This window comes from Chlamydotis macqueenii, chromosome 5, assembly GCF_036417535.1.
Source record: "Chlamydotis macqueenii isolate bChlMac1 chromosome 5, bChlMac1.mat, whole genome shotgun sequence".
Classification (NCBI taxonomy): domain Eukaryota; kingdom Metazoa; phylum Chordata; class Aves; order Otidiformes; family Otididae; genus Chlamydotis; species Chlamydotis macqueenii.
Window position 1 is genome coordinate 2,966,769 of NC_141560.1, and position 21,051 is coordinate 2,987,819.

Here is a 21,051-nt window from a genome sequence, read left to right on the forward strand (position 1 = left end):
CAGTCACGTCAGAGCACAACACTGCTACAGGCTTCAGCCAAAGGCAGGGATTGTGAATTTGTTACCGTGCACACACAACCCCTCTTGCCACGGCAAAACAGCAACTTTTGTAAAACACCACCATACCATTAACTTTCGCTTGGTTTAAAAAAAAATTATATGGTTATGCAGCTGCCAGATTCAGAAAAAAATTGTGACTTAAGTGTTTTCTAAAAAAAAAAAAAAAAAAAAAGTTGGAAAATGATGTGAATCTGTGGGGTCATGGTGAATGATGCCATTACATTAAACAGCAGATAGTTTATCCAAGGGAAAAACAGCAAATTCGCTTTACATTTTTTTTTTTAATCAATATTTTAAGCTCCATCAAGATGTATTATCTCCTGGCTGGACAGCTGCACAGCCAGCAAGGCCAGCCCAGCCCATCCGACAGCCGTACACACACACACCCTGCACTTGATGGCAGCAGAGATTTGAACCGCAGCCTCACAAATCCGAGGAGTAACCTACCGAGGTGACCCAAAAACCAATTCTCACGGATACGCCTCTATCTTGCTGCTGGAATTCCTTTCAGCTAGCTGAACATGCGCTCTCATCCTCTCAACAAGGGCTACATTGCAAGCCTCCCTCCCCACTTCTGGGTCTGGCCGCATTTTAGTCCTCCGTACCTTCAGGGAAAGGGCCAGGCGGTCCCGCATGTAGTTCTCATCGGTTTTCAGCTTTTCGATCTCCTGCTCCAGCTCCAGCCGCTGTTTATTAGCCTGCTGCAGGATTTGCTCCCGCTCTCTCCGAAGCTCGTTCTTTAGAGCTGCAATTCGTTCCTTGTACTCCTCGTCCAGCTTCCTGTGAAGGCATTGGAGGCGAGAAGAGCTTGTAAGAAGACGCAGGTGGCAAATACCGCTGCGAGGGAAGCTTGGTGGCAATCAGCCAGCACAAAGCCACTACCTCCGTCACCAAGTCCCTGCAGTGCTGCGGCGGTGATCCCAAAGAGGAGAGGAGGGATGAACCGAAACACCGTACCTGAGGTTGTACTCGTTCCGGCGCTCAATGGCGGCGTGGTGGTCATCCACTTCAGAAGCCATCAGGGATTTCAGCTTTTCGGCTTTTTCCAAGTCTGACCGCAGCTTCTCTTTCTCTCTGGCCACTTGGTCAACCCGCTCCCTAGGGAAAGCGCAGCCGGCCTGGATTAGGTCACCTCCCCAGCTCCCACAAAGAAGGAACTTGCAAGAGGTTTGTCAGAGAAGAACAGCTCAGAAAGCTCTCCAAGGGTCTTTTATCAGCTGCATTTAGTCACTAGATAGGAACTTGCACATACAGTCTGGACCTGTCTTGACGTACCCCTTGGTCCCGAGACCTCCACATGCGAACTCCCCAGCTGTGTCTAGCTCTCCGAATTGCAGCGCTACACCATTTTGCTAGGCCACTTTCTGCCCCATTTACTCGTTCTTATCATTTTATGACCTTTACCACTTCATCCTACATCCAATCTAGTAAGATCCGTTACGTCGAGCAGCTTTCTTGATGGGAACTTAATAACCCAAACTATTCTATGATTCTATGAAATCTCTCCACTGAGTGAATGTAAAAAGGTATTTAGACGCATAGACGCAAATCGTCAGAAGCCTCATCATGTAGCCATAAAAGAGAAACAGGCAGCTTGCAAGTACAAGTGATAAGCTGGTAGGTAACGGGACGCGTGCAGTCTTAACGACCAGCAGAAGTCATCTATGGTTTCGCATAGAGGTGGATACGTAAGCTGATAAATATCTAAACTGTTCAAATATTTCAAGGCCAGGTTGGCCGGGGCTCTGAGCAACCTGATCTGGTTGGAGATGTCCCTGCTCCTGGCAGGGGGGTTGGACTGGATGGGCTTTGAAGGTCCCTTCCCACCCAAACCGTTCTATGATTCTATGAAATGTTTCCCATCTCCTACACTCCCTCAATAGAGAAGCCTGCATGGCAAGTCCAGCACAAAGTCAAACTGTGTTGACTTTCAGATGAAAAAAGTGGGAGCGCATGGTGTTTTTGTACCTCACACACACCTCTGTCCCACGGCAAAACCTATGTAACAATACTGCAAGAAATCAATTAGGATTAAAGTTGATGCTTATTAAGTTGCACCAGCCTCTGTCTTCAGTTTTGCCTTCCTTGGCCATCAATGACCACTGCAGATTGCAATGGCCATTTCCAGATCGCAGAGCGGGGCTGGAAACAGCCTGCTGCTTTGATTTATTTTTTTTTAAGTATGTTTTTCTGCAATGCTTGGGTTTGAGTGTTTTACCCATGCAAAACGAGAGAGCTGAAAGTTTCTGACCAAGCTAACAGAGAACCTAGCCTTCCAGCGACACGCCGATGCCCCTTGGAGAAGTGCTATGAGCCACCATTAATTAGCTGCTAGTTAAGCTCGGGCTTGGCCGCACGGAGAGGGCAGGGAGGAAGCGGCAGAGCCAGGCATTCTGGTGACTTACAGCAAGTGTCTGATTTCCGTTTTGAAGCTCGCCAGGGCTGCCTGGTGGACTCCGTTCTTGGTTATTAACAGCTCATTTTCTAGCGCCAGCGTCAGCTCTGTCAAGTTCACCTTCCCATCCAAGCTGAAATCCAAAGCCTGCGAAAACAACACATCGTTAGAGCAGAACGAGCTTTCCTGCCCTGCAGGAGCCTGCAGACATTTGTACATGAAGTGACAGAACACAATGAGGAGGCTCAGAAGAGATCTTTGCTTGCTGATTAATCTGTCACAAGATGCCTTTGGGACGATAAACCAGACATCTCTGCCACCTTCCTACGTTAAGGAGCCGCTGCCAGCTGCGGAGATGGAAAGCGTCCTGGTTGTGCTGCAAGACCAACAGGAAATTAAGCCCACGCCTGATTAAAAGTATTCACTCTCTAGGGGATTATGTATTCAAATGCAGCAAGAAAGTGGTTGAAAATGTTCCTGTTCAGCCAAGCCAGCTCTTGCAATAGAGACAACGTAGAGGAGGACTTCTAGGAGATACATGACAGCAAAGATCCCGTCTCTCTGAAAGCAAGTTATCATCAGCAACGGCTTGTAATTTCATGGAATCACAGAATGGTTTGGGTGGGAAGGGACTGTTAAAGCCCATCCAGTCCAATCCCCCAGCCAGGAGCAGGGACATCTCCAACCGGATCAGGTTGCTCAGAGCCCCGGCCAACCTGGACTGGAATGTTTCCAGGGATGGGGCATCCACCGCCTCTCTGGGCAACCTAGGCCAGGGTTCCTTCAGCCTAACTCTGCAGGGGCACAAAGCGCAGCAGGGCTGCGAACGCTGGAGGAACCACCCCAGCGACACCGGTGACAAAGCAAGCTACGAGCCAAGGAAAGCAACAAGCAGAAGAGAAGGCAAAGGCGTGCCCTGCGAGGCCGCTAAAAGCAGTACCAGGTTATCACGCTGGTCTGCGTGAGCCCGGGCTACAAACGGCTTTTATGGCCCGAGAGCAACAGCAGAGTTCTGGATGAAATGTTTGCGACAACCTGGATGTTCGAAATCCACGATTAAATGCCAAGAGAACCCTGCGGCCATCGCTGCTGGGAAGCTGGCGATGCTCTCGGAACAGACACGTGAAGTTATCTTCCCCCACCCATGGCGTCCAGTGAGACGGACAGAGATGGGGATTACTCCGGGTGTCTGATTTGCAGCCCACGTTACCCTTTCACTCTGTATAGCAAAACACTAATTATTGGGCAGGGTTTCAAGCACTGCCTTCCACCTCAGCACGAGCAATAATTCAGGTCCTCCCAGTGCTAAAACGTTTGCAGGTGCAGCTGTGTGGCGAGGCAAAGGAATTAAATTGCTTCCTGCAAATATACGCGACCTCTCCGAGCTCAGCTGGAAGTCACGTTACATTTTTATCTTTATCTTCTAGCTCTTTGGGATGCACCATCATTTCAATAGAGGAAATTAATGGAAATTTCCTAGAACAGTTGGATCCTTGTCACTAGAAGTCGGAATTTTAAAGGGGGGAAAAAAAAATCCAGCTACAATCCAGCATCCCACACTGGGGGAGAAAAAAGCAAATAAAAGGGGTGAGATGGAGCTGCTGTTACCTTCAGGATCTCCTGGCTGTTCTCTACGCCCTCCTGGTGCCAGCAGTCGAGGACACCCTCCACGCAGCCGTAGCCCATCCCGTCGTCCAGGCTGGAGAAGAGGCAGAAGCCGATGGTGCTGGGCATGGCCGAGGGGGTGGTGGTGCGCCTCCCGCTTTCGTCGAAGGACTGCCGAGAGAGGGGAGAGGCTGCGGCGGGGCGCGGGCAGAGCCAGGCATCTGGCCACCCCACCACAAGAAAGGCTTATAAATGTAATTTTGCTAACGGTACCCTGGAGATTAAGGATTTAAGTCTGCTTTTCCTCGCTGCCAAGCACACACCCGGCAGGAACGCCGCTGCTGACCTCACAGCACCGCAGCACAACCAGGCACTTCGGATTTAAAATAAATCTGAGGAGCAACAGTTCAGAGCTGCCCTCGATGCTCCAAAAGTGTTTTTCACTGTCCATTTCTGGTTTTAAAGCATCACCTCCCCTCAAAAGGCTGCAGGGAGCATGTGCGTAAGTGCTTTTGCTATAGCCCTCAGCTTTCAGGCAGAGACGAGTCGCAGACCTCAAACTCTAATTTGATTTTTTTTTTTTCTTTTCTTGAAGAAAAGATGCAGGACCTGCACACTCACAGCCTCCAGAGGAAACCTGCGGCATCTTCATCCCATCACTCTCACTTGTGCCCACCATGCCATCCCTTGCTCTGCTCTGCTCCGCTCCCCGGCACAGCAGAGCAGGGGAGCAGCAGCTCACTGCCACCACCTCCTACCTTGATGGGTCAAGGGGACCATCGCAGCTGCCCCACCACAGAGACAAACGGGGAGGAAGAGGAGGAGACAGGCCAGGTGGGATTTACCTAGGATTTCTCCCCCTCCTCCTCCTTTTACACCAGGATCCACCTGGGTTTCTCACCTGCATGGAGAGGTGGCGTTTCAGCTGCCTGTACGGAGTAGACGCTGAGGGTGTCATCGGCTTTCCATTTTTAAACAAGCCATAGAAGAAGTCCTCTATGCTCATGGTGCCATCCTGCTCCAGGTTTTGGAGCACCTCTTCAAGCACCTGCAAGAGGCAGGGGATAGAAATCACATCTGTTATTGCCAGTAACAGCACTGTGACAGTTTGGGACAGCAGAAAACATCCTACTCCCAAGGCCCCACAAAAGAAAAAAAAAGAAAAAAAAAGCAAAGCAAAAGAAAAGAGTTACCTGGTGCGCTGCATCAGCCTAACACTGGTACAGCAGCTTTCATACAGAAAATTGCAGAGCCACGTACACTACAAAAATCCTGCCTGGAAAAGCACGTAAGCTCCTGGTCATCTTGGAGCCTCCATCCTGCGAGGCAGCATGGAAAAAAAAAAAAACCACCTTGTTTCATCCTGCTCTCGAGACAGGGTTGACCTCAGGAGCTCAGTGCAAGGCAGTGAGACAGAAGATGCCAGAACCCCAGCAGCTTGAAGTGACCAGGCAAAAAAAAAAACCCACAGTAAGACACTGCAAGGTTATAATAAATCTGTTTTATGCTTCAGGGCAGTCTGCTTTCTGAAAAGCAAGACTGACCTTATTAGGATCAGAGATATTATGAGCAGTCCCTTACTATTTCTTTGTCTTCTTTTTTTTTTTGTTTTTTAATTTTTTTCCTACCTTGCCTATATTTTAATATCCTGAAAACATTTTGTTGCAAATGCCACAAAGGAATATCTTCTCAGAAACATGTTTTACGAAGGAAATAATTACAAGCCATGTTATTTTAAGATGCAAAACAGTCTGATTTTTTCATAAAACTAAATCCTAAATTGACAAGAGACTTTTTTGCTGAAGAAATAATTTTCTTGTGGACTCTTCCTGGAGGACAGAAACAGCCCACAGGCCTTCACAAAGTCAGAAGCGACCATCTATGAATATTTCAACCCGTATTTACTGCCTAGCTAGGAGATTTCTGGGATTAAGGAGACATGCCTGGAATCTAGGAGATGTTTTTAAATTCTGTGATTGCGTGAGAAGACACGCATGCCATGGTGCCGGCGAGGCTGGCAGCTGCCTTCTACTAGAGCATACTCCCACGTCGGATGGGTTGACACCGACAAACTCATGGGAAAGCCATGAGCTGGAGCCGAAAACCGCGTTCCACGTAGCGACCAGCACTTGTGCTTTAGGCTTGCGGTCAGCCACAGGACAGACTTTTTGGGGGCCACGCGCTGGTGTGAGTGGTTTTGTATGCGGGCACTCACCTCCCCGGCCACCGTTCGGAGCCCATACTGCTCGCAAATGGAGACAAGCTTTTTCCGGTTCAGGTGGCCGTCCCTGGTGATGCCGAGGTGCTCGCAGACCTCCTGCAGCTTCTCCTCTATCCAGTCCGGGGTGGGCAGCGATGCTCCGGGGGAGGCGTTCAGGTCATCCGGATTCCAGAAGCGCAACTGCCCTGGAAACAGGAGAAACTGCTCTGGTTTCTGCACATGCACTGCACATGAGTGACCACCAGAAGATCTGGGGGTTTTGCACATCACAGAGGACTTGCTGAGGGGAGACCTTGTTGCTCTCTACAACTGCCTGAAAGGAGGGTGTAGGGAGGCAGGTGTTGGTCTCTTCTCCCAAGTAACTAACAACAGGACAAGAGGAAATGGCCTCAAATTGTGGAAGCACTTCTTTACTGGAAGAGTGGTCAGGCACGGGAACAGACTGCCCAGGGCAGTGGTGGAGTCACCATCCCTGGAGGTGTTCACAGAACGCGTTGGCGTGGCACTCCAGGACATGGTTTAGTAGGCACGGTGGTGTTGGGTTGATGGTTGAACTTGATGATCTTGGAGGTCTCTTCCAACCTTAAAGATTCTATGGATGGAGAAGGGAGCCCTCCTCTTCAGAGCAGTTATGGGATGAAGGGAGAGGACTGAGCAAGTTGCATATGCATATGTACCTCAAGCAGGTTGAGAACTTCAGTGGTTGCCTGTCTCCATAAATGCCACCCCTCAGGTGCACCTGCCTAAACTCCCATCCCCTTTGAACATAACCTGTAGGGTATGTTTTGATATAAGTGCTTCCAAACACTCTTTCAGGGGAAGGAAAAAAAGAAAACCAATAGCCTTCAGCTGAACACATTTCCTCTACCTCCAGCAAATGCCTGGAGCAGTCTCACCCAGCTGGAAGCGCTCACTAGGCACAAATCAGTCAGAGCTTGCTCAGCTGCAAGGCCAGCTCCTTGCACCCGCTACCTCACCCTGGGGCTCAAAAAGTGGCTTTTGGAGCAAAAATTCAGAAGGCCACTGTAAGGTCTCCCTGGAGCCTCCTCTTCTCCAGGCTGAGCAGCCCCAGCTCTCTCAGCCTGGCCTCACAGCAGAGCTGCTCCAGCCCTCTCAGCATCTGCGTGGCCTCCTCTGGACCCTCTCCAGCAGCTCCACGTCCTTCTGGTGTTGGGGGCTCCAGAGCTGGACGCAGCACTGCAGGGGGGTCTCACCAGAGCGGAGCAGAGGGGCAGAATCCCCTCCCTCGCCCTGCTGCCTACGCTGCTGGAGATGCAGCCCAGGGTGCCGTTGGTTTCTGGGCTGTGAGCGCACGTTGCCGGCTCATGTTGAGCTTCTCGTCCATCAAAAAAATCAGAGTTACCAAACAAATCCAACATCAGTCCACCACCCAACATCTTTGCGTGCTGATGATTAGTGCCAAAGCCAAGAGCCACCCCGGGGATCCCCTCACTCCCTTAGAGGACAATTAGCAAACATGCTGCATGTGCTGACAGCTATTGCCTACCGTGCTCCACTACAACCAGTGGCCCTCAGAGCAGGAGAGGGGACCAGGACCAGCCCCAGGTGCTGCTCTGGAGGTGCTGGGGCCAGGGAGCACTGGCAGCAGGGCAGCCTCTGCACCGGGCAGGAGGGAGAAAAGAGGGCAGAGAGGGGGAGGCACAAAAGACTCTGCCCTCCAAGGAGCCCAGCTTTAGCTTTCAATTCCCAGCTTGGGGCTTGGTTGCCCCATGGGCACCTTGCTGAGCTCTGCACCACACCAGGTTGGGGCTGCCCAGGGCACCCAGCTGGCCTCAGACCACCTCAAAGCGCTCCTCCGATTCATCTTCAAAGCTTCAAAGCATGTACAAGTGCTGCTGCTCGCTCTTACCCTCGGCCTCGTACTCCTCGCTGTCTTGCGTCTTCCAGTGCTGGGGAGAAAACAAAAGGTTCCTGGGTTATTACTCTTGCAAGACATCGCCCGTATGAAAGAGACTCCGCGATCAGCATCAAACGAGACACGGGGCTCCAGCAACGCCGCCAGGCTTTCATCTCCCCGCTCCCCGCGGGCCGGGCTGGCGGCCCACGGCTCTTTGATGCTGCCTGTTTCTGGCACGCCAAGGTGCTTCGGTGGGGATGAACCACAGCTGCAGGAAAAGACGCCTAAATCCCGGCCAGTGACCCAGAAGAGGTGACAGATCAGAGGCTGGTGGGTTGATGGGGAGGGAGGAAGAGATTTGCCTGCCAAGCAAAGCGTGCTGCTTCTCTTCGATGTATCGATGAGGAAGATGAGGATGCAGGGATCACGAGCTGCACACAGGCCCCTGTAAGTCTGGGTTATCCTTTCCTTCCAGCACCCTGTTTTCAAAAATAGTTTGTTCCAGACCACCTCTAGGTCAGGAGACGGAGCCGTGCTGCCAACAAGCTGTCCGCTGAGCTAGCTAGAGAGAAAAAACCCAAAAAACCAACAAACCCATACTCTTCGCTGGTCTTAAGCCATCCCACTTCCTCTGTGGCAACACCACACCAGCTCAGGCGGCAGCGGGAGCAGAAGTACGTTGTCTGAAAGGATTTCCTCATGTACTACACATTGTCTTGTCCATGCCACCCCGGTCCCAGCCGAGGGAATTTACTCACACGCGACGCTCAGCGACATTAACTCCTGGTTTAGGAGCAGCATGGGCAGATGTTACTTCTCCACCGCTACGAGCGGATCCTTCTGCACGCACGTGACTGATGGATTTGAAGCCAAAGTCACCCAGGACGTAAAGAGGCTCTAAATCATCGTACAAAACTTCAACGTCTCGTTCAGATTACAGCTAAAAGCCATTAATCTACAACGTTACCATGGGAACTGGATTAGGTCACAGGACTTTTTTTTTAGCTCTGCTGCTCGCTCCCGTTTTGGCTGCTGGACCGGGCAAGGGCTGTTTGCTGCTGCAGCTTCTCAACGTCCCCCTCTGCTTTTGGGGAAGAATTGGGAAGAACCTCGAATGGAGAGGTGGGGGGGGCTTCACCTTTGCTTTCCCAGGTGGAAATCAGCCTGGCAGAGGAGGAGGACACAGGCAGGACTGGACACCATCCCACCCAAGCAGACCCTCTCACTTCAAGGACTCACCTCCAAACCAAGAACCCCAAACCACAGCCGACATGAACTCTGTAAATACCAAAACTTGAAGAGGCTGAAGATGGTAAGGGGTTTTCAGGCTGGAAACCCACTGCCACCAACCCCGAGGAGCTCGTGTGACCTCCCTCCTTGTGCCGAGGCCCCGCTGAGGAGGAGGAGGAGGTGGGGGTTCCTTTGTGCGGCGGGGGCTCGGGGTCAGCCACCGCTGGTGGGAGGACAAAGCGGGGCCGGGACATCCTGATGTCAGGCACGGCATTGTTTCCCCGGTCCCGGCGGTGCTACAGCTGGACGGGGGTCACGCACATCGTCGGGCCGCGCGCGGGAGCGGCGATTCCAGGAATGCGTTATTATTTGGGCAGGCGCGCGCTCGGCCGGGCTGAGGAGCAGATGGCCGCGGCTTTCAATGCTCGCCGCCCTCCAGCTCGGGGCCCGGGTGAGCATCTGCAGCCACCTCTCTTCCCCCTGCCATCTGCTTCAGCGAGACGGACCTTTGTTCTCTGCCAGAATATATTGCTAATTAAAATGACGATCAGGAGCGCACGCTGAGCCTCTTCTGCTTTGCACGCGGCAAGGTGAGCCTTCGCACCGACGCGAGCGGCCCCCATTTTTCCCTCCCCACGTTCTTGCCCAGGGATCAGCTTGCTGGGCTGAGAGGCCAGGGTAGAGACCCCCGAACGACGGCAAGTCTCTACAACTCGCTTTGCTGGTTGCCTCACATTTGTACAAGAATGTGAAGACAAAGAGGTTTGGGAGTCAGCATGGCCTTAAGACTGGCCACGTCTGGCTGGGTGCTGACCCGTGAGCCAAAGGGTGCTAATGCCCCTACCACCAGCATGGGGTTGGTACCCCGTGGCCACCAAACCCGCTCCCCATCCCAACCCTGCGCCACCGCCACCACACGGGTCATCATCAGATGGCACACAAGGCAATGAGGAAGCAAAAAGCAAGGTCCTGGCACTTCCCACACATGCTTGGCTAGCTCTCAGCTGGGCTTGAAAGCCCAACAAGACCCATCAGCCGCACCAAGAGTTTAGGACCAACAAGCTCAAGCGGCAGCCAGAGCCACAGACGCGCAGCTTTAACCCTCGCGAGCTTTCACCTTGCATTTCTCATCGCCCGTTGGCCTAGTAGCATCCGCGGGGACAAACTCAGGAACCTGGGGATCCCTACACCCCCCTCTGCTCACAGCGGGGTCAACGCTCAATTCAGACCCGGCTGCTCGTGACCTTGTCCTGGAAAGCCACCAGGGATGGAGGTGGCAGAGCCTCTCCGAGCAGCCGATCCCACGCACAGACCAGCCCTCCAGCCTCTCCTCTCGTGTTTACCGAGACGAGAAGGGGAAGGAAGCTTCTCAGACAGAGCCCGAGCCCTTTTAATTGGCACCGGTTGAAAGAAAGCACCAATTAAGCCACGCTGCCCCAGTTCTCAGGCCGGCAAAACACCCTGGGCTGGAGGCAGGCTCACGCAGCGCAGGCAGCAGCGTGTTTATACGCGCAGCAAGAGAAACCTGGGTAAAAGCTGTCAGTTATGCCAAATTCCAAGAAGTCAGTGGTTCAGGAGTCTCCAGCACCACCCAGCATTTCAGTCCCAGGACCCCCAATGCTTTCAAGCAACTGATTTCTATGCATACCAACAGGATCTTCTTTTACAGACAAGATAGTAATGCTGATAAAGATGAAAAATGGGGATTTTTACAAATTGATCCTGATTTTTTTTCTCAAGTTGCAAGCCACCCCGAAAGCTGTAAGAAGGGGTCCCACCAGGAGACCGATGCAGCCAACGGGGAGCACAGTGTGGTTACGTACCGGCTGAGTTAATTGACTCCCCCTGTTAACAGACCAGCCTTTTACACCTCCTCGACAGCTAAAACAGAGGAGTAAGATTAGAGCAGCCTTCTCTGTCGCGGGCATCGCTTCCCTGGGGCGCACGGGCAGATTAACAGCGATTTCAAGGCCAGGGCAGCCCATGTGGCCAGCACCAGGAGATGGATGAGCATCCCATGGCGGTGAGCAGAGGTTATGAGAACAGGGCAAAGCTCTTCTTCAAGTTGTTTTTTTGGGTTTTTTTGGTGTTGTTTTTTTTTTTTTAATTAAAAAAAAAAAATTAACTTTAGCTGCATAGGAATAACATTGGAAACCTGGAAACTGGAAGCCTCCCTTGCTTCCCCATGCAGGGCTGGGCATCCACCTATGCAAGCGAAGCCAGGGGACAGAGGAGGGAAGAAAGCAGCAGCATTTCTCCTTCCCGCTGGAAAACTCCCACCACACGCTCCTGAACACGCAATACTGAATCGACAATACTTGGCAAACCGGGCCTGGCTGGAACGAGCCCAGCTCCAGGGAAACGCTGCTGTGGCCGTATGCTAATGCGCCACCAAACCCAACCGCTCGTCACCTTTTGCTTTTCTGTTCTGGAAAAGCAAGAGGAGATTCTGAGGCTGAAAGTACTGGCATAAAGGGAGCCACTAATTTGGATCACTAAATCTGGGTGGGAAAAAAATTCTGGATTTCTGAGGAAGTACACGTGCAAACAGAGATGGGGCACGGGGGCTGCCGGGAGTCGTGCAGCTCTCGGGACGGTCAGCGTTTTGTTTTGGTTCTGGAGCATGCAAGCTTTTTGCTGGGAAAATAAAACACAGAGGACTGACCGGAGAAGCTGGTGGTTCTGGATTTAGGGCATCGTCCCAAGGCAGCTGCTCTGCCGCTCACCACTCCTCCTCCTCCTCCCCTCTACCAGAGCGTGCCGCAGCCACAGCCAGGATTTTGCGGACGAGCTAATGGATGAGGACGTGCTCCTTCTGCTCGCTTAGCTCCCAGCCCACACTTCGTTAGCCACGGAGGCAGCGTCGCGGCCCTTGCTTAATTGCTGGCCCGCGCCGCAGCCAGGAGCGCGGGGAGGCAAGCGGCACGGGTGCCCGGCCCTAGGATGGCGTGAGGAGCAGCGACATTTGGGGGGGACAGCCCAGCCCCTTCCCGCTCACCTCCTCGCAGCCGCTGGAGGCGATGTGTGGGGGACACGCTTCCTCGCCCAGCGGCTCGATGACCGTCACCTCCGCAAAGTCCTCCACCGACTCCTGGAACTCCGGCAGGGACCGCCGGCCGTAGCGTTTGCCGCCTTTGATATACTTGGGTTGCGCTTCAGGGGAAGAATCTGTGAAATTCAAGAACAAAGTGCATTGGTAACATGATTTTTGGAGATCCAGCACGCAGGGCTGGTTTGATTGCAGTGTTTCGAGCACCGAATTGCCATCACCATCCCCACCGTGCTGCTCCTTTCCAGGACTACCACCTTCACCGTGGCATCGGGCCTGATGGGTTGGAATTGATCCTGCTCAAAAGAAAAAAAAAGTGGAATCAGGGCTCCCTCAACCTTGCAAACACAGCCTCGGATGGAAAGTCCATTAGGTCTCTCCTCCTTGCACTAATCTTCATTAGTGGCACCGGGCAGGTTTAATTAGGGACAGCGTTGTGCTTAGGCAGCTCAAGTCTCCAGATTACACAGACACCTGGGTGACTGCTGCTGCTTTCGGCAGATTTAAATCACAGCTCGATTAAAAGTGTGAAAACAACCAGGGCAGTGGAAAAAAAAAAATAAATAAATTGGGAAAGTTTGGAGGTGAACATCTCCTGGGGGCTGACACGAGCAGCTGATGCGGGCGACGGCGGGGCAGGCCCCAGCTTGCGCTGTGCGACGAACACCAACTGCAAGATCTAAATAAATAACCCTTTGGAGTCGTCGTCGTCATCTAATTACAGGGGTTTGCGCGGCTCCGCTCGCATTCCCCGGCTCCAGCTTCCCGCAGCAAGCTCCTGCCTTCGGGGAATGAATTATCCGGGAGCACTCGCAGATGGGGATCAAAATGAAAAATAAATAAGCACGTTCCGGGCTATTTTCAGTACGAATCACCCGACGTCTGGAGCAGGGGGCAAATTAGACGAGGACCAAATTAACCAGGGATTCAATTAGGGAAAGGCTCTCTGCCACACTTTGTTTTGCTGTTTGCTAACCTTACCGTCAAACCCCCCCCCCCGGGACTCGATCATCTTTATTTTCCGCCTCTCACGGCGCACCGAGGCAGCGGCGAGAGCAGCAGCTTCTTAAAATTTTATTTGCTGAGCGCTCCGGTACCAAATAAACGCGAGAGCGCAATACTAATAAAGAGCAGGGAAGCTGTTCAATCACTGACAAACGGTACGGAGAAACCCCCCTGCCCAATTGCCTCCTCGGAAAAATATTCCTTTAGATATGGAAGAAGGCTTCAAGCTTGTTAGAGGAAAAAAATATTCTGCGACTTAGCGATGCAATGAATTATAAAATACACAGGCCTGGGAGTGCTTTGATTCCTCCAGCCCCGCGCGCCATCCATCCCTGTTGCAGCTCTAGGGAACAAACCCGGCGCCCGTGTTTGAACAAGGCCGCTTTAACAAGATTTGCGGCAGCTGGGACTCGCACATGAAAGTTGCGTGATAAAGTGCGCCGATAGGAGGAAAAAAAAAAAAAAAAGAAAAAAAAGAAAAAAAAAAATCACAATGAGACAGGCTGATTAAGTAAGAGCCCGAGAACAAAAGCAAACCTTATCGCTCCTATTAAAGCCTGCCCGGTGGTGAACAATCTCCATCCAGCAGCTCTCTCTGAAATGCTAATATTTGTGGCTACTCATTCACCCATTTATTTTCTCCCTGCCATCTCCCTCGCCCTTGCAGAAGAAGGCTGAGGGGGCCTTTGTTTGGTTTGGTTTTTTTTTCCCTGAGAAATAATTTTTCCTCCTCCAAGACAAACACACCTCCGTGCCCATCTGTCTTTGGAAAGATGTGGGGGGAAAGAAGCTGCAATTTAGCAATAATGAAGCGATGGCTTAATTTCCTTCTGGATTTCCCAGTGCTCAGAAGCGTCCCGTTTCCACCCCGACAGCGTTTAACCCCTGCGGCAGCTGAAATTCCAGCTGTGCATGGAAATACCAGTGCCTCCGTGCCGTGCTGCCCCGCGAGCGCTTTCACCGCGAGGAAACGCGAGGGTCTCCCCACTTCTGTGCTTTAAGGAGGCCGGCAGCTGATTTCTCTCTCTCCTCTTTGGTCTGAGCAACTGGGGGTGCTTGTTTTGCCTCTGCAAGTAAAAAATTCTGAAGCCTGAGAACAAATCTCTAGCAGGGAAAGGTGACCCTTCATGGTTTGAGAAGGGCAGAAGGTTTGCTCCTGCCTTGCAAAGCTCTGACTTTGAAACCGGCTCCGTTCTCAAGCCCAGCTACCGAGGGGACCTCAGCTCAGGCACCCCGAAATCCCGTTTCCAGAGCCAGGGTGCTTTTGTTACCGCTGGGTTACCACTCATCCCCTGCAAGCCCCTGTGCACCTTCGTGCTGTTGGCACACGGCGCAGAACAAAGCCCTCATGATACGGGGCCACGGGCATCTCACGGGCGTAAGGGACCGCGTGCCGCAGCCCCATCCCTGGGAGCACAGACCCTTCTCCTTCACAGAAAGCCCTGTGCGCCATCTCTCCGGGCCCCGTGGGCATGGATACCTGCCATACATGCAGCATCCTCATCCGCCCTCCTGCTTTCCCAACCCAAACTCCCAGCACAGCAGCCGGCACCCTCGATGCTCCCGCTGTCCTGGGTGTTTGGGGAAAGCTGAGCACACACGCTGACAAAACCCAGCAAGTTGTGCTCCCCGAGCACAGAAAGTTCACTGGTGAGCTGGACCGAGTTTCTCATTTCCAGCCGAAACTGATGAGGAGGGATGGAAAGAGCTGCTCAGTTGACACCTACTTTCAAAGACGCAGGCGGAAAATAAGAAGGAGATACCAAAAATCAATGCTTCTCATGAGACAGATGCCCATGAGACAGCCCTGCATGCTTTTTATCCCAAACACAGTAAAATATACCCCTGTTTTGAATCGAACACCAAGGGGAAGCTGCTCTTGCTGGACTCTGGCCTCTGGTGCTCCCTCCTGCAATCAGCAGCAAGGCGAGATGCTGCTCGTGGCTGACAAGCTGCGGAGGGGGAGAAAAAGAAAGGAGGTCGAACCCTCCCTGCATCCCACAGCCCTCGGCAGCGCGGGGTTAGGAAAACACACTCGGAGCCGGCGCCTAATGAGACTCTGGGGGCTGATCTGCCCCCCGAACTGCTCCCAGGTTGGGGGCGTGGGCAGGAGCTGCGGAGAGAACCTCTCACCTCCCTGCTCTGCTGCCTGGGGGTCTGTGGCCCCCAAAATGCCCCCTGAAAAAAACAAAAACAAACAACCAACAAAACAAACCGTAGATCTGCATTTCACAAGAAACCCCCCGATTTAAGCGCTGCAGACAGAAGCCATCACCTCCCCAGCTCGTTCCCCCCGTCCGTGTCGGCAGTTAAACATCTCCATGGTTAGATATTTCCACTTGATTTTCTCCTTTTCTGCGCTGGATAAGTCATTTCAAAATCCTGCTCTGCCCTCAGACGCTCGGGGAGGAGCGGGGGGCTCCCCTTGACGGCGAGCAGCATTTTCCTGGGCCCAGCATCAACGCCATCGAGCAGGGACAAAAGAGGTTTTAGAGGAGGAAGACCCTCGCCCCGCGAACCTGGAGTTTTGAGGTGAAATTAATTTTTTTTCCACTTAAAGATTTGGAAGGGAGGGATCCTCTTCGCGGCCTAGGATCCAGTCAATCCCAGTCCCTCGAGGCGCCAGGTTGGGTCTAAACCCCTCCTAGACCCCATTTCACACTTTGGGCTCAGCCAGCGAGGCGGAGGGGAGTGGCGGCTGCTGGAGACCCCCCGTCCAGGGCACCGTGACCCAAAACCAAGGCTTTTTGTCCCAGAGCATTGCCTCTGCCTGAATCACCCCCATTCCGATGGTGGGACTGGTTTCATACCTTGGTGGGACCGGTTTTATACCTGTCCTCACCCGAGTCTGCTTGCGGAGCCGGAGCCAGGCCTTGGCAGCCACGCGAGCAGCCTTTTCCCCACGGATGGGATTCCTGCAAGGGCATCATTGCCACCGGCTCCTCTTCAGGAGGGCACTTCTGTGCCAGGAATTTGAAAAAAAAAAAAAAAAAAAACCAAAAACAAAACAAAGAAAACCCCAAACCAAACCAAACAAACAAAAACACAAAAAAACTCAACAGCCCCTGGTGACCACAGGGAGGATGGCGTCAAAGCTGCTCTTTAATTTCTCCTGGGTGTTCCCGTAATCCTGCGCTCCACCCTGGTAATCCCTCCCTATCCCGGATTCCAACGCACGGAGCTGACTTTTTATCTGCCATAACGGGGAGGAAAAAAGCCTGATTATTGCTTTTTTTTCCCCCCCTAATCACCCACTCTTTCCCTCTCCTTAAATCTGTTTTATGTCCCCAGAGCCCCCTCACCGCTACAGTGACCCATGGCCAAAGAGCATCGGCAGCACCCACCCCGGGTCCCACGGGGCCCCCGGCCCCGCAGCACCTCTCCAGATCACCAAACCCCGGCAGCCACGCTCCCACTATTTTAAGACACATTCAGGGTTTTTTCTGCTTTTCTTGGAGTCTCCCAGCTGACGACGCTCTGATTCGCAGCTGGGTCTGTGTCCCCACACCAGCTCTGTCCTGGAGGGGACAGAGCTGACGGCAGCAGCGCCGGCAACTCCGCCTGCCTCGGTTTTCAGAGCTGCTTCCCAGGCGAAGCGCCCGCAGCACGCCAGGACTGTCCTCCCTGCCAGTCTTCCCTTCGGAAAGGGAACATAGCTTCTTTGCCAAAAATAAATAAATAAATAGATTAGCTGCTCTCTGCAAGCCGGAATGCCTCTCCCACCTGCTGCTTCCCCGCAAAAAGCGGGGAATCCCCCATCAGCCGCTTCTGCAGGAACTGCTTTTGCGTCCCACGGCAGTTTTGGTTCCTTGTCCCCAGCCCGTGGGTCCCGCTGTGACCCCAGGGCTCCGTCACCCACGGGCTCCTTGTGCCGAGCCGCCCTCCCCGAGCTGGGCTGCGCAGCACCCACGGGGGCAACGATGCCATCCCATGCCGGGTCCCCTCGGCCGCGTCGCGCCGGAGCAGCTGGTTTGGAGAGCAAAGCCACGAGCCCTCCGGCCGCGCGCAGACCCGAGGGACCTTCCCATCACCCATGTCACTGGGTAAAACCATCAAGGCACACGGCCGCTTCCTTACAGGGCAAACTCTCCAGATGCAGCAAACAGCCTGAAAAATCTGTGCTCTTTTTTTTTTTTCTCCTCAAATTAAATTTTCATTTAAACGATACGATTTGGAGCTCTCAACTCAATTTTCCCCACGCCCGCGGCGGGCTGTGACACCAGCATTTCCACACTCGCTGACAGTCTGACACCGACAGCACAAAGCGCCTCGTTCTCCAAATCTCTGGTTTGATCTAAATTAAAAGAAGCAAAGACTTTGGCGTTAACCGACCTGTCAAAACGCATTAAAAAATAAATGCCTGCCAGGCCTAGGCTCCCTACCTGCGCCGCGTGCCCTTTGATTACCTGCCACGCAAAGCCCAGCTGCCAAAACGCATCCCCAAGGAGGGCTCTCCGGCTCCAACGCAGCCTCTTGCTGGTTGCGTTTGTAATTTCCCCCGTGATAACCCCAAATGTAGCCCTTTCTAGAAGATTTGTTTATATTTAAATCAAGCCGGAGCTTCTCAGCTATACGATTCCCAAATAAATGCAGAGCGTCGGATTAGTTCTGGTTGGCCGGGGCCGGCTCCCGCTCCGTGCCGGCTCCTCTCCGAGGGGTTGGAAGGGATGGCGGCAGACCTGACCCCCTCGCCAGGCACCGGCGACGCTCCCCCCTCGCTCCCCAGCACCCATTGACCTGCGGAAAAACCGCGTGAAGGGATGCTCCAGCTGAGCTTGATGCTCCAGGAGTGGAAACTGGAGTTTCCCCTCTCCCCCTCCTTGCTAAGCTGTTTTCTCCTTGGGGGATTTCGCGCTCCTGCTGCTGCTGGGAAGGCAGGATTAGGGATTTACATACAGGTGTGACAGCAGGCAGACCCCCCAGCCCCCCACCCCCAGCTCCAGCTGGAGCCGCAGGGGCTCAGCCCTCACCCTGGCCCCACACCTCCCCAGTGCTCCCAGCCCCATCGCGCACGGGGAGGCACGCTGACGCTGCGGCCCTATTTCCTGCCGAGGGTCTAAAAAGCCCTGCTTTCAAGGCCGAAAGAAAGGGAAGGAGAAAAGAGGATGAGGAGGACTTGCAGCACCCACTGCTTTGTCCGACCAGCCCTAAACTGGTTTGTCAGAGGGCTGGTCTTGTTCTGAAGCATCTTTTGGGACTGTCTGCTGGGAGAAATACAGACACCTCTGAGCAGCCTCCTACAGGACTGAGCTCATCTTGGACGCAAGGAAAGAATGGACTTTTAAAAAAATAATTAAAAAAAAGGAAAAAAAAAAAAAAATCAGTGCTAGACAGGAGGGGTATTCCTGTGTCCACCTGCCAGCATCCTTGGCCACCAGCGTCGTGGGCTACAGAGACCTCAGCCCGTGTAGCAGCCAGGGGACATCCAGAGCGCTGTTAGCTGCCTACACGCAGACATCGCGTGCCTCTGCAGGCCTTTAGATCGTGCTAATGGGATATAAATATCTAATAGCTCAAAAAACGCTTTGGCACAAGGCTCCACCACAGAGCTTCACTCTCCCTTTGCCCTAGGCGTGGGCATCCAAGCAGAAGAGCTTACCTCAGCACCTAAAAAGCATTTTCTCTTCTGAGGTCCTCTGTGAGAGCCATCCACGTCTGCTTTGCCAAAGAAAGTGTGCTATTTTAGATAATTTTAGTATTTACCTGGTTCTTGGAAGTGCTCTTCATTTGACAGGGTTCTGGATAAGATGAGGATAAGTGCTTCTTTAAATTGATCGAAGTGGACCTGAGGGAAAAAAAAAAAGGAAGAGGAGGAAATCAGCTGGGGCAGATAATTCAATATCAGGCCAATAATCCGGCAGGAAGGCGGGCAGCAACGCGAATCCCTCGGACCGCCACGCTGAGCTGAGAGCACACCTATGCCTGCCGAGCGCCTCGGCAAGGGGCGCGGATGAACCTCGGCTCGTTCAGTTTTGGGGCCTGGAGAAATGACGTGAAGACACACCTGGTGTCTTTGAACATGTAAAAAAAATATATTATTATTATCACAGTGACCCAAAGCCACGGCTTTAGTGCATTAGTTGGGCTTTTCCATCAAGCAAGAAGTAAAAAAAAAAGGTGTCCAGAGGGCCAGGGAGCATCTCCACGGCTTGAGATGACCTGGGCAGCGTCGGTGGCTCCTACAGCGAGATACCAGTGCTGACCAGCGATGAGATACTCAGTTGTGGAAGTGCTCCACTGCCCTAATTAAGCTTCAGAAAACACTTTCCAAAGCAGATGGCAGAAAGCTGCATCCTTTCCAGGGCAGCCCTGCCCCGGCTCCTTCAGGTCTGCAAGGGCTGGACTGGAAGTACCAGGTCTGGAGGGTGGCTATGGGGAAAAACAAGGAGGAATGAGGTTGGGATTTTTTTTTTCTTCCCCTTTTTCATCTGTCTTCCTGGGAAGCCTCCTGCCTCACCGCCACGAACAGTTGCCAAGGGGCCAGAGCATCCTTCGCAGCCGCACCGGGGAATGCCAGCAATCCCAGCCGCGGGGGACGGAAACGCGGGGACAGCTGGGGAAGCTATTTGACAGGGGTCAGCGGCGAGGCAGAGCTGGCTGCCACGATTCCTTTCGGCTAAATAAATCTTCGGAGAGGATTTTAGCATTGAGCAAGAGACTTTGGATTTAAAGAACCCTCCCAGGGTGCTCTTGCGGTCAGTGTCGACGGCTGCGAATGCGGCGTGAGGGACAGGAGCCGCGGTCGGAGGGGGTTTTAACGTCACCAAGCAAGGCACAAGCTGCAAAGTCTGGGTTTAAAGTTTGCCAGCTTGTTCTCGGGGTCGAGCCAACCCAAAAAAGAGCAACAGCCTCTCTGGCAAGTGGGGGACGACAGCGGAGTGGGGAGGCTCAGCCACGGGCCCCCTGTGCTGTTTGAAATACATTCAAAGAAACTTGTGGGGGACGCCTTCATCTGAATACTAATTGCTGCTATTCATTCCCAAGGGCTGGAGTGCTTCAAAAAGGACAGTTTACAGAGATAGGAGGATTTGCCAGATTAAAAAAAAAAAAAAACAACAAAAAAAACCCCAAAAAACCAACAAAACTTGACATTTAGACTAAATGAGGATGAATAAAGATGAGGGTGTTGGAATAACAGGTCCCCCCGCTGCGGGATCTTCTCGGGAAGGGAACGGTGACAACGGCCACGGGGACAGACAGAGCCGGTCCCTCAGGCGGGTGCTGGGGACAGGTTTGGATGGGGCCACACGGCAGCAAGAAGATAAAATAAAAATCCCTTTGCATCACTCGTGCAAACGTGCTGGGCGAGAGGGCAGAGTAAAACCACCCAGGCAGGCGCAAAGAGCACCCCTAACACATAACCTGCCCTGCCTAACGAGCCCCGAAACTTGTGTTTGCCAAGAAGCGCTAACGAAGAAGAGGAAGGAGGAAGAAGAAGGGGGGGCTGAGCCCTCATCGCCGCAGCTGCGCACGGGACAGATGGCTCCGGCATCGAGGCCGCAGAGCGATTTTACCGTGACCGCCAATTCCAGAGGAGCCCGGGGAAGATTAGGATGCGGGGCAGGAGGCGGCCATCCTCCAGCCCCCCCGCGCCAGCGTCGCGGTTGGCCGTGCAGCAGGATTTTAAA

The 21,051-nt window shown here is 53.1% G+C and overlaps 1 protein-coding gene across 1 annotated transcript in view; it reads right to left on the minus strand.

Moving 5' to 3' along the window:
• NIN (ninein) overlaps positions 1-21,051 on the minus strand; it is a 46,442-nt gene that overhangs the window by 22,756 nt on the left and 2,635 nt on the right. The window contains 9 exon segments of the mRNA XM_086748720.1: positions 666-840; positions 1,018-1,158; positions 2,466-2,602; positions 4,064-4,231; positions 4,962-5,108; positions 6,276-6,466; positions 8,152-8,191; positions 12,368-12,537; positions 19,127-19,208. Coding sequence (XP_086604846.1) covers positions 666-840; positions 1,018-1,158; positions 2,466-2,602; positions 4,064-4,231; positions 4,962-5,108; positions 6,276-6,466; positions 8,152-8,191; positions 12,368-12,537; positions 19,127-19,208 — 1,251 coding nt within the window.